This window comes from Oryx dammah, unplaced genomic scaffold, assembly GCF_014754425.2.
Source record: "Oryx dammah isolate SB20612 unplaced genomic scaffold, SCBI_Odam_1.1 HiC_scaffold_27, whole genome shotgun sequence".
NCBI lineage: Eukaryota > Metazoa > Chordata > Mammalia > Artiodactyla > Bovidae > Oryx > Oryx dammah.
The window spans coordinates 47,372,945-47,386,468 of record NW_024070211.1 but is presented as its reverse complement, the minus strand read 5'-3'; the positions used below and the strand labels follow the sequence as shown (position 1 = coordinate 47,386,468).

The 13,524-nt window shown below is 40.8% G+C and overlaps 1 protein-coding gene across 1 annotated transcript in view; it reads right to left on the bottom strand.

The window, feature by feature from the left end:
• Nucleotides 1-13,124, bottom strand: part of FTCDNL1 (formiminotransferase cyclodeaminase N-terminal like) — a 42,413-nt gene extending 29,289 nt beyond the window's left edge. The window contains exons 1-4 of the mRNA XM_040228857.1: nucleotides 12,763-13,124; nucleotides 10,877-11,003; nucleotides 8,110-8,205; nucleotides 6,256-6,408 (exon numbers count right to left, since the gene is read on the bottom strand). Of these exons, the coding sequence (XP_040084791.1) occupies nucleotides 6,256-6,408; nucleotides 8,110-8,205; nucleotides 10,877-10,991 (364 nt within the window). The 5' untranslated portion in view covers nucleotides 10,992-11,003; nucleotides 12,763-13,124. The remainder of the gene's footprint in view (nucleotides 1-6,255; nucleotides 6,409-8,109; nucleotides 8,206-10,876; nucleotides 11,004-12,762) is intronic.
• Between the last annotated feature and the right edge of the window lie 400 nt (nucleotides 13,125-13,524).

Sequence of the window (13,524 nt, the reverse complement as noted above, 5' to 3'; positions counted from 1 at the left end):
TCAGAGAAGTAGGGACTTCCAAGTAAAGATGAAGATGTAGATCCATCCCTATGTTTACTTTCACTTCTTCCAAAAATCCCAGAAAAAAGATGTCAAAGAGATCTATTTGCAAAGCATTGATTCCCTCAAACAAACAGAAACAGAAGAGGAAGCGATGGCACTAGAACTTGGAGAACAGATATAAGAGGAGCAGGAGACCCTGGACAGCAGAGAAGCGGCCTGACTTACAGCACAGGCCCCTGGAAACGGTCACAACCAGCGACCTCACTCTGGGATAGAAGCTAAAGGCACAGCTCCAAACAGGGAGACTGGTGGAAAGTCTGTTTAAGCAGCAGTTAGATCCCACCCCCTCCACACGGACGGGGAACTGGCAGAAGACATAAGAGGTAAATACTATGTGTGTCTGGACTAGGGGATACAGCTGAGGGCAGTGGGGATTCATGAAAAGAGGAGAATGAAGGCAACATTTGCATACTAACTGTTAAGACTCTTCTAGCCTCTTCTGCAACTCAGTTCCTAAATCATGGACAGCTGACTACTCCAGGCTGAAGACTGGTGGATTCTTCTTTAGGAAACTGGAAAAACCCAAGAAGAAAGACCCCAAAGATACTGAAATAGGAATTCTCCAAAGAAACAACCCGGCCACAAACCTCACTTACATCCTCAGATTATCCGCTCAGTCTTTCAGGGTCCACTCTTGGATTAAACAGCCAACCAATGATCATCCGACATCTGAGGAAGGTTTTAAAACAAAACAGGAGAAAGCAACCTGGGAGTGTAAATGGGGGTAGGGAACAGACAACATGCGGAAAGAAGAAACTGTCAAAAATTATACATTGCTACTATATTCATGAGATGTGACCAGGATGTTATTTAGAAAAATGAACACTCAGAGAGTAAATAAAAGCACCTGGAAACTAATATAGAAGAAATGAAAACTTACTGAAGGCTTTCGATATAAAGTAGAGAACATTTATAATTAATTATTGTAAAAATACACAGCGATTTTAAAAAGAGAGAGAGAGAGAAAGTTTAAGTATAGAGAACCAGTACAGAGTTCCAGTAACCAAATAATGGGGCATCCAGAAAGAACTGAGAAAACAGAAGTCATCAATGGAATAACTCAAGAGAATTTCCAGCAATGAAGGATGAGTTTCAAGGGCTCAAAGGACCTACCGTGTGTCCAGCATAATGGATGAAAACAGATGCATGCAAAGGCACATCATAGAAATTCGAGAACGCTAGAAACAAAGTGAAGATCTTACAAGCTTCCAGAGAGAAGGCACAGATCATATACAAAGATCAGGAATCATAATGGCTTCAGAAGTCTCAACAGCAACATGGAAATAAGAATTGATACAATGTCTTCAAAATAAAGGAAAATCATTTCTAACAGATAATTCTATACCTAGGCAAACTAAAAATTAAGTATGAAGGTAAAATAATGGCATTTTCAGACATGTAAGTTCTCAAAAATTTATTCTCCTCCTCCCCTCCCCCCCTTTTTTATAAAGCCAGAAGAGGATACATTCCACTAAAACAAGGGCATAAAATAAGGTGGCGGGGGTGGGGGGGTGGGGGGGTGGGGAGAGAACATGTGGGATTCAGGAACCAGGATATCCAAAATGTAGAAAGAGGAAGGGAAAACCTAGGAAAATAGTAATAGGAAATGCTATGATGACAGTTATCCTCAACAAATTTAGAGTAACTGGTTCTAATTGGATCAGATCAAAGAGTTCTAGGAGATAGTTGTTTAAGAAGACAAAATTTATAGAACAGTCAATACATGATGTGTTTTATCTGAATGCATGGATAAATGTTATTAATGACAGAGTCTGGGGTTAAATCAGTGGTAAGTATATAAAGCCCAGGGAAGTTGGGCTTCCCTGGTGGCTCAGAGGTTAAAGAGTCTGCCTCCAATGTGGGAGACCTGGGTTTGATCCCTGGGTCGGTAAGATCCCCTGGAGAAGGAAATGGTAACCCACTTCAGTATCCTTGACTGGAGAATCCCATTGACGGAGAAGCCTGGTAGGCTACAGTCCGGGGGGTGGGGTCACAAAGAGTCAGATACAACTGAGCGACTTCACTTTCAAGGATATAAAAAACTTAAGTAAACAAACAAGTCCTTCAAAAAGATAACAATCCATTTTAGCAAAAAGAAAAGGTTTTACAGTAAGTAAATAATAAGTAATAATAAAAGTCTAAATGCTTCATCGTGAATAATGTTTACATAGTGATAATAATATGACCACTGAATACTAACCAAAAAATGTAAGTGTGTGTGCGTGTGTGTCTGCACATACACTGGGGCTGAGGGATGTGCTGAAAGGAAGCTAAATTCTCATCATCTGCAGTGAGAAGTCAATAGACAACACCTAACCAGTCCATTCTAAAGGAGATAAGTCCTGGGTGTTCTTTGGAAGGACTGATGCTAAAGCTGAAACTCCAATACTTTGGCCACCTCATGTTGACTCATTGGAAAAGACTCTGATGCAGGGAGGGATTGGGGGCAGGAGGAGAAGGGGATGACAGGATAAGATGGCTGGATGGCATCACTGACTCGATAGACTTGAGTTTGGGTGAACTCCAGGAGTTGGTGATGGACAGGGAGGCCTTGCGTGCTGTGATTCATGGGGTCGCAAAGAGTCGGACACGACTGAGCGACTAAACTGAACTGAACTGATGCCTAGGGAGCATTTCACGCAAAGATGGGCTTGATAAAGGACAGAAATGTTATATATCTAAAAGAAGCAGAAAATATTAAGAAGAGGTGGCAAGAATACACAGAAGAACTATACAAAAAAGATCTTCACAACCCAGATAATCATGATGGTATAGAGCCAGACATCCTGGAATGTAAAGTCAAGTGGGCCTTAGAAAGCATCACTACAAACAAAGCTAGTGGAGGTGATGGCATTCCAGTTGAGCTATTTCAAATCCTGAAAGATGATGCTGTGAAAGTGCTGCACTCAATATGCCAGCAAATTTGGAAAACTCAGCAGTGGCCACAGGACTGCAAAAGGTCAGTTTTCATTCCAATCCCAAAGAAAGGCAATGCAAAAGAATGCTCAAACTACCGCACAATTGCACTCATCTCACACACTAGAAAAGTAATGCTCAAAATTCTCCAAGCCAGGCTTCAGCAATACGTGAACCGTGAACTTCCAGATGTTCAAGCTGGTTTTAGAAAAGGCAGAGGAACCAGAGATCAAATTGCCAACATCTGCTGGATCATGGAAAAAGCAAGAGAGTTCCAGAAAAACATCTATTTCTTCTTTATTGATTATGCCAAAGCTTTTGACTGAGTGCATCACAATAAACTGTGGAAAATTCTGAAAGAGATGCGAATATCAGACCACCTGACCTGCCTCTTGAGAAATCTGTATGCAGGTCAGGAAGCAACAGTTAGAACTGGACATGGAACAACAGACTGGTTCCAAATAGGAAAAGGAGTCCATCAAGGCTGTATATGGTCACCCTGCTTACTTAACTTCTATGCAGAGTACATCATGAGAAAGTCTGGGCTAGAGGAAGCACAAGCTGGAATCAAGATTGCCAGGAGAAATATCAATAACCTCAGATATGCAGATGATACCACCCTTATGGCAGAAAGTGAAGAGGAACTAAAGAGCCTCTTGATGAAAGTGAAAGAGGAGAGTGAAAAAGTTGGCTTAAAGCTCAACATTCAGAAAACGAAGATCATGGCATCTGATCCCATAACTTCATGGGAAATAGAAGAGGAAACAGTGGAAACAGTAGCTGACTTTATTTTGGGGAGCTCCAAAATCACTGCAGATGGTGACTGCAGCCATGAAATTAAAAGACGCTTACTCCTTGGAAGGAAAGTTATGACCAACCTAGACAGCATATTAAAAAGCAGAGAAATTACTTTTCCAACAAAGGTCCGTCTAGTCAATGCTATGGTTTTTCCAGTGGTCATGTATGGATGTGAGAGTTGGACTATAAAGAAAGCTGAGCACTGAAGAATTGATGCTTTTGAAGTGTGGTGCTGGAGAAGACTCTTGAGAGTCCCTTGGACTGCAAGGAGATCCAACCAGTCCATCCTAAAGGAGATCAGTCCTGGGTGTTCATTGGTAGGACTGATGTTGAAGCTGAAACTCCAATACTTTGGCCACCTGATGCGAAGAGCTGTCTCATTTGAAAAGACCCTGATGCTGGGAAAGATTGAGGGCAGGAGGAGAAGGGGACGACAGAGGATGAAATGGTTGGATGGCATCACCGACTCAATGGACATGGCTTTGGGTGGACTCTGGGAGTTGGTGATGGACAGGGAGGCCTGGCGTGCTGCAGTTCGTGGGTTCACAAAGCATCGGACATGACTGAGCAACTGAACTGAACTGAGAGGTAGAAGTTCTTAAACTAAAATTATATGCAAAATTATGTGTGTGTAGCTATGTATGTATATACAAATGCACATCATAAAAAACTTCAAGTGACTCTAATGTTATTTATAAGTTCCCTGAACACCAATTTTGGACCCTACTTTACGAAGCCCTTCCTTAAGGAATAAGCAAGCTTCCAACTGTTATCAAAACGTTTGAAATATATTATTCAGGATTTCTGCACATAAAGCATAGGTGAACAGACATATTAACTATATTCTACATCACTAGAATGTTCTCCATTGCCCTTCTTTCCAAAGAAAGTTAGTTAAATTATTATTTTAATGTAGTTTCCATGAGAAGCAGTTACCCTAGTAGAAAACATCCTGTCACTGTTTTGAGAACAGTGAGATCCTAGAATATGAACACTTCTTTCTCATAAGAATGCCTGAGCATGCTGTTACCAAAAAAATTTTCAAAAACTTAAAAAAACTGGATGATATTAGATGAACAGCTGTGTAGAAAGGAGAATGTAAAAATAAAAACTGCATGTTGGAGCATCAAAATAGTAACCATGTACAGTATATGACTGTTTTTAATCAGATGAAGACTGAAGCTATTACATTTCAAATTGAATGTTATAAATTAGTTCAAGAATGCAGCTGAGCTCACATTTAATTAGAAATGTCCATGTTTAAATCATGAGGTACAGTAGCTGCCAATGAAGTAAAAGGGCAAAGGAAGGGAGAAATACTCTGTCCAGACCCTCCTGTTGTCAACTGTTCCTATGCTGGCCGAGAATCTGGGGTGGACCAGTCCTGATGTAATGAAGAACTTCTTGTACTAGCTAATCTGAGATTTAATATAACCGAACATAATTGTTTTGAAGACAATTAAAATCATTATTCTGATCTGAACAACTCTGAACTCTTCATTTTCATGTGAAATGTATATTCCCCTATGCTGAGTTTTAACTCTTTCTTAGAGGAAAAGGAAACCAAATTTTGGGCCGAGATTTCCCCAGAGAAATAATCCACAGATTGTTAGGTCATGTTAAAAACGCAGCACAAGCAGTGAGGTACACCTTTGGAAACAAGCCTCCTTTCCTATTTCTAGGGCTTGACGTAGCTCAGCTAGAGTCCAAATCGACATCCCAAATGTTACACACCTCCCGGTTACCTAAAAATGAGGCAATACCACAGAGGATTTCTGAGGTCATAGAGAGAAGTCTGCAATCATCCTACAGCGGACTTTCCCCCAAAGCTTATGGGCCTCTGAATCTCATAATTAACCAGCGAGACAGTCCAGGCAAAAGGTCTTTCTTTTCTCCCAATTTGCTTAATTCAAAAACACCTCAAGTGACATAGCTCAAATTTTCCAAATTAAACTTACCCCTGGGGCTGAAATCAAGCATGTGACAGTTCAGTTCTAAAGAAAATCTTAAAGAGAGTTGTACACAAGGAAAAAAGAGAAGAAAAAAAGAATCAGAGGAAAAAGGGGTAGGAGTTAACATTTAAGTGGGTTTTCAACCTCATCATTACCCCTGCTCAAGAAAATAGAACACAGATGGGCAAAACACACCATCGTTCTGCCCTGAAGAGTCTAAGGAACTCATTAAAAACTAGTGTTGTTTCCTCATGGTCTATCGTGGATTTGTAAGGGGACACAGTGATTGATTGGCTGCATCCCACAGCATTGAGTGTTCCACAGCGTCATGGGATGGAAAGTGGAAGGATGAGTCACAAAGACACCGTGTGTGCCACTGCAACCCATGAAAGCTTATTGTTGACACAATTTTTCAAGGTCGATTTTTCCCAGGGAACTGAGGAGTGATTATATTGTCACAAGCTGTTCTGATTTGTAAAAATGGTTTCCATTAAGGAATAACACACTTCCCCAAACTTTCTCTTACTTCTGGCCACAGCTCCACACTCTTCCACTCCGACACCAGAAAGAGGGTAAATGGGAATCAGGTCCACTGCTCCCAGGCAAGGATGGATCCCCTCCTGAACCTCCATATTGATAGACTGGAAGGCTTCCAAGCAGGCAGCCAGAATGGAATTGCCTTAAAAATGTAAAATTTAAAAAAAAGTAAAATAAAATCATTAAATTCTCAATTGCATTTAAAGAAGCAGCTGTAATTATTACTGTCCTTTTGTTTTCCTTTCATAAAATGTACAGAAGATTGTTTTTTCATCCAAAATAAAGAAAAATGTAAGATCCAACATTTCCCCTCTCCCTGCCTCCCAAGTGTCATAAAGTTTCACATTTCTTCCAACTCTTTACTTCCCAAAGTGGAAGAAGAAAGCAAAGTTTATTGGCCTTAAAAAACGTTGTATCTTTTTTTTTACAATTGGTTACTTCCAATTGTTTCAACTTTATCAAATTAATCTGATAAAATTCCTTGTCATCTTCAGAATATTTTATGAATTTATATTAAAATAGACAAACATAGCATAGCATCACCAATTCAATGAACATCAACTTGGGCAAACTCTGGGAGATAGTGAGAGACGGGCCGGACATGACTTAGTGACTGAACAACAAAGACAAAAATACAATTGAAAAGTATACCATAAGTATTTTAGTTTTGCTCTTATAACTAGATTTTCATTAAATTTTGTGTGTGTATTAAGTCCTTTGAATCTTGTCCAACTCTTTGCAATGCCATGGACTGCAGCCTGCCAGGCTCTTCTGTCCATGGAATTATCCTGGCATGAATGTTGGAATGGGTTGCCATTTCCTTCTCCAGGTTCATTAATTATTCTATCTAAATACATATAGACACCTCAGAGTGTTATTACTCTTGAGTTTTCATTAGCAGTGCAGTACGACCATTTTCGGAGAAGGCAATGGCACCCTACTCCAGTAGTCTTGCCTGGAAAATCCCATGGATGGAGGAGCCTGGTGCGCTGCAGTCCATGGGGTTGCTAAGAGTCGAACATGACTGAGCGACTTCACTTTCACTTTTCACTTTCATGCATTGGAGAAGGAAATGGCAACCCACTCCAGTGTTCTTGCCTGGAGAATCCCAGGGATGGGGGAGCCTGGTGGGCTGATGTCTGTGGGGTCACACAGAGTCGGACACGCCTGAAGTGACTTAGCAGCAGCATGACCATAATTGGTCCTGCATTTGCTGAGAATCATCCATCAGCTCTTTGCTTTCCAAACAAACATACCTTTTGAGAAAAGACAATCTGCTCAGCTGAAACCAAGTTTATCTGAAAATAATTTAAATTCTTTACCAAGCAATGCTGAAGATAATACATATTTTTGTTTAATCAAGTATGATCCTTCAAATTCAAGCTGTCCCACTAAATCTTACAGCAGGACACATGAAACCCATTTCATTTCACCCAAGGGACCATCTCAAGATTTCAGGCTCCTGACTCAAAACACAACTGCTTAGCATGTTTCATTTCAAGTCAACTTATCAGTGAAACCAAATTCAACACTACAACTTCACAGGTTAAAATCTGAAGATATTTTTCTTAACCACAAAAAATATGTGATCATCTTCAGGGAAAGAATGTTATTAAATACTGGACCCCAAGATTCATTTTAATGAAGAGGAAGTAGGAAATGCATATCTCAAAGATGTACCTGTTCAGAAAAACGAAGAAATGCAATTTTGAGGTAGACTTCTTATGTATGGCAAAGAGTATTCAGATTAACACAGGAAATCAATGATTAAGGACCATTTGGGTCTACTGGAAGCCCACCCTTCACCAAAAGACATATATAGAAAAAGAAACTGAAATCTTACCTAACTCATCAATAGAAGCTGCTATTGTAATGACTGATCTATTGTACTCTGGATCAGAAAATATATTGAGCACTGATACTTCAGGATGTCTCTGTCCTATATAAAAAAAACAACACATAAATGAAAGAATTTTTTTCCTCTGGTGAAACTTCAATACTTTATTTTTCTTGATACAACAAAATTTAGCTTAACAGAAAAATGTGGGGGAAGGGGTGACCTCTGAAGTGACACTGACTAGTCAGGAAATTCATAGACAGTAATGTCCACTTCCTATATTGTCTTCCTTTACAATCGGATGGCTCAGCTCAGATACTAAGCTTCAGTGTCTATCAGAGACCTTCTCTTGCACTTGCTTCTGAATTTGTCAAAGTTCTCTTAACTCAGTCCAAGACGATAGCCTCTTCTATTACCAAATCGTATCACACTAAATTCTGTTCCCTTTCAATCTCATCTTCTGCGCCTTGTGAATTTTTCCTTCCAAACCCAGAGATCAAACCAGATCAAAAAATAACATCTGGAAAAACTAGGATAGACCAATTAGTGCCTAGAGCAGAGGTTCCTGGGATACATGCACCTGCCTATTAGAAACTGTTCTGACTCCAGCATCTCCTTTTCAAAGGCCACCAACAGCCTTCAGATGTTAACAACTTCCAGCCTCCAGCCACGTGTGACTCACTGAAACGTGTAACCTGGAGGAGAAAGCTGCCATACCCTTATATGGTGGCCACCCATAACCCCGTAGTTATTTTTGAAGTTTACAAGCCTTGCTCAAGCTCCTTAAAAGTTCCTCGTATGCCTACAAAAGCAAATTCAAAGTGAAGGACAAAAGTTTTCAGGAGGTAATTAAGCCTTTCACTATGCCATTATACCTTTGTCGCCCTGTCCCCTGGCAGCTTAACAATTAATCTTTCCAAGGAGAGGGAAAATAAGTTACATACGGAACTACAGAGCTTATAGCAGCCCTATGCTATTAATTTTAATAATGTGAAAAGATAAACTTATGTCACTCACTCCTAGCCAAATGAGCATCTATAGAGACCTACCCTGGTGTAGGTCTAAAATTTATAACTCAGCTTTCTTTACATAAGACCTTTCAGACCATTTAAATGTTTTCACATTGCTTAATTGGAAAAAATATAGGTGATATAGTTTGATTCCACTCACTTAAAAGTAAATGCCTTTAAATTATCTGTAAAACAGCAGGTCATTTTCTTAACTAGTGCTACCTTCCCTGCATTTTAAAAACTATGAAAGACGGAGCAGAAACGAGATCATACAACCTCCTTTTTATGTGTTTTTTTCAACATACTATAGCTTTTAGAAGAAAAGAGATAATTTTATTTTTTTCATCCGAAATCTTCTTCTGAAAAGCTTTTATTCTCAGTTTCATATGATTCAATTGATTCAAATGCTGAAAGAATGAAACACTCTCTCCTGCAATTTCTTAAGCATGCATATAAAAAAAAAAAATTACTTCTGGCAGGAGGAGCTGTCAGTATGAATCTCAGCAGAAGTAAATTGTTTGGTATTTGTAATAGATTATAATAGCTATAATTCCATTTGAGCTGCTGCCACTAATTAGCTGATAAAAACTGTGAGTTGAGACCCAGGTGTCCATCAGTGTGTGACTTCCACAAATGTCTCTGCCCGGTCACTTAATCACAGAATGTGTCTCTGCACATTCACCCAATCCCATTAGATGTACTATCTAACAATGTGGGGCCCAAACTGGCTCTTCCCACAAAGAGAATGCAAAAGCACACCTGCATGCTGACTCCAGAGGAGTTTTCCTATCAGCAATTATCAGGAATTTTCACAGACATTCCTAGCCCCCCAAAGTTGCTAGATGGTAATTTAAATGTGCTCAGTGTTAGAAACAGGCCTAAGAAAAGCACCTCTCTCTCATGAAAAGCAATAACCAAATAAAAAATGACAACCAGAAATTAAAATAGACGGTTTCAAATGCTTCAGGGCTATGACCCTAATACTCACCTGTTGCCAAAAAGCCGTTGATTTAATAACAAAGCTTTTGTATTTAAGTGATGGTAAACCTGTAAATACACTGTGTTTTGTGTATGTGTGAAAGTAAAAACAAATAATATTTAGAACTATATGTCATCACATGAACATTTTAACAAAGGTTAAGAAAAAAGAGAACGAGTAGCATCTCTAATAGTAAATATTGGTCTGGGGGTAAAGAAGACTTGAGTTTCAGTCTTCTGAATCTGAATGGCTGAATGATCTTACACACATCTCTTAAACGCCTAAGAGTCTTTACACGGAGAAAATGGAGTAGAAATATTAATGCTATAATGACAGCCTGTGCTTTGCTGGCAGGAGTGCTTTTGAAAAGTACTTGGTATTTGACAAGTTTATTTTTTATTTAACCTGCTGAATAAAAAGCATAATGAATTATGCTCATTCTATTAATGATCATACACATGGCCCATGAGGGAAACATTAAATCTGTATGTAAATATATCCTCTTCAGGAGTCTGTCAATATCCTGAACAACGTGCATTTCAGACACACTCTCCAATATCAGTATGCTTGTGGATGGTATGCAGGCATTTGGAAAAGAGTGTATATGCACATCTGAGTAAGTGATCTATCTCAGCATCCTGAAGCCAAGCTATGATAGCCCAAAAACAAGGGAGAAAATTCAGGAAGAAAGCAGAAGTGTGTTCTACAGACACTGTCAGCAGAATAAAAAAAATTATTATTATCAAAACACTACATATTCACATCTATTGCCTGTTGTTCCTACCATTTCTTTCAAGAAGAGCAGCTTTTGCTATGTTCTCAACAACGTACTTTTTTCTGGCTTCTGAAATGTTTAATAAACAGGCAGCCAAACGGAGCCCCACTCGGCAAGAAGACATGGTGATTTCCTTCTAGGAAAGGAGAAAAACGAGTCTTCATTTTGGTTTCTACAGTTTATTCATATTTTCACATTCATTAAACATTTAAAAAGTCATAGCTGTTTGGAAACCAGGTAGCCATAACATGAATACTTTACTATTTCATTCGTAGGTAACACCTAAAGGATTGTATCTCACATTGACTCAGCCAAAAAACCATGCACATGCGGTCATGCACATGTGAATATGTGAAGACAGTAACACACTAGAAAATAGCCATCAAGCACTCAGTCTGAATTCTGTCACGGGAAACTTTTAAGTATGTCACTCTTTTAAATATTGCCTTCTATAGCTTAATCCTGTTTTTGAAGAAGCATGATACTTTTGTTAAATAAGATTATTGGGGAAATACAGAAAAGAGAAACAAGAGATTACTTAATATGCTGATTCTTACAAAAACTATTCGGACAGAAAGGGTACCTCCACCAGCCATGCCATGGATGAACAAATAAAGGAGATTCACTTGGAGGTTTTAAATGACAACTATTTGACTAAGTTCCTCTTGTACTTTGATCTCCATAGTCCCTAAACCAGTTTAAAATCTTTCACAGGACTTTGTACGTTGAACTGAAAGGTGACATGGAGTACTCAGATATGTTACTCAATAATCAGCCAAAAATGTGACTGATTTCTTTGAAAATGGAATCATCATACAAGTTTTGGAGGTTGCTTTGACTTTCTTCAATACCCCAGAATGGTATTTTCAACTAGTTATCTTTCCAAACTTCAAATGATATTATGAACTTAAGTTTAAATATTGCAAAAAAAAAATTCCCCTTTTTAAAGATCAGGTCATCGTATTTCCACCTCTTTTAAATATAGCTAAAAGTGAACGTGGCCCTCATGAACTAGTTCAGTAAATTTTACTGTGGAACATTTTGTGACAGGTAAAAAGTCCTCCCTGCGAGGGATACTGCAGAGAATGGTGTACAACTCTGAGACACACATTAAGCTCATAAGTTAAAGCTAACATGCTGTGGTGTAATTAATAGTGTTCTCCGTGTATAAATCCAATGGCTTCTGTTCACTAGGCCTGATCATTTTAACCGAAGAGGAGATAACAGGGCTTCACTGTTAGTTCCAAGTTTTCACATTGTGACCATCATCTCACAATTGAAAATTCAGAAAAAATAGGGTCACTAGGATTCTGTAGACATTAATAACACTGTTGCAATAGAGCAGCTCAGACCTCTTTCGTTTTTATGTAAACAAAAAATTGCTTTACACAAGGGGTGTGGGCGTCTTCTGGCTTTCATTTGTTTTCAGTGTGTTTATGTAGCTTAATTGTCTCATCAGGCACTTTCCCAACATAATTATGCTTTTTAACAAATGGTGTTTATGGCAACCCCTAACAGTGCAAAAGAAAGGATTAGTTTCATCCTCTCATTCCACAGTTTGACTCCCTGTGGACAGCTAAATCACACAAAGATGGTGTTAGAAAAGTCTACCTTCATTGCAAAAGCTGAAATTAGCGGCAATATCAGGCTTTTGGCAAGCACTCAGGCTTATTAGTAGAAAGGGCAAGGCTTTCTCTTCTTCCTCCTCCTCCTCTAAGGATTTGACCCGGAGCAAGACCCCAAACACTGGTGGTTTGACAGGATGATCGTAATTCGCCCACCCCTTGCATCACCTTTGGGATTACTTCCGGCTAGAGACCCAAAACCTGCCTCCCTCGGAGGAACTGAGTGGACCTGTGCGGGGCAGAGCAGTCCCCAACGCTCTGCCACATCACCTGCGTCCGGCGCACGCACCACCGTTAGCACTTTTCGGGCCGCAGAGGCTCGTCCAGGAGGCACAGCGCAGTGTGGGGCAGACGCCGCCACTGGCACTCCCTGTGAGGTTCCGCGCGGGTTCTAGCGTGGAGTGGCCCAGGGCCACGGGAGGCGAGGGGGTGGGCCGAGGGGTAAAACCCAGGGACTCGCTGTGGGCCCCCGGGGGAAAACAGCAAGGGGATCAGCGTCCGCGGGAGGCGGGGCCGCGAGCCAGGGGCGGCCGGCGGCGACGCCACCGGGGACCTGCCTCGAGCTTGCAGCCACCCCGGCCGCTCGGCGGTTTGCGCGGAAGCCACCTGCGCGCGCGGATGGCGGCGGGGTAGGACGGCGCCCAGCCTCAGTCGCCGCGCGTGACCAGTGCGCCGCTTCCGCCGCCGGCCCCGCCTCCCGGGCGCGCTCCAGCCCCGCCGCCCGCTGGCTGGGCTCTGAGCTTCCTGCCTGACTCTACGCGACCCGACCCGACCGCGTGCTGCGTCCGGGAGAGCTTAACCTTTCTTCTAGAAGTGCCTTCCCACCCCGCCTGCTTTAACTTGGAACTCTCCACGGTTCTCTTGTAAATGAATGACTTTTTAAAAGGGAATTAGAATCTAATGATGAGGTCATTACTTATTGATCGTACACCAGCAGGGGGCTCTTTTCTCTATTTACACAGAAACACACATTCCCGCCCCACCCCCGCCCGGCACACACACACCCCTTTGATAAATTCCCTCCTAAGAAAC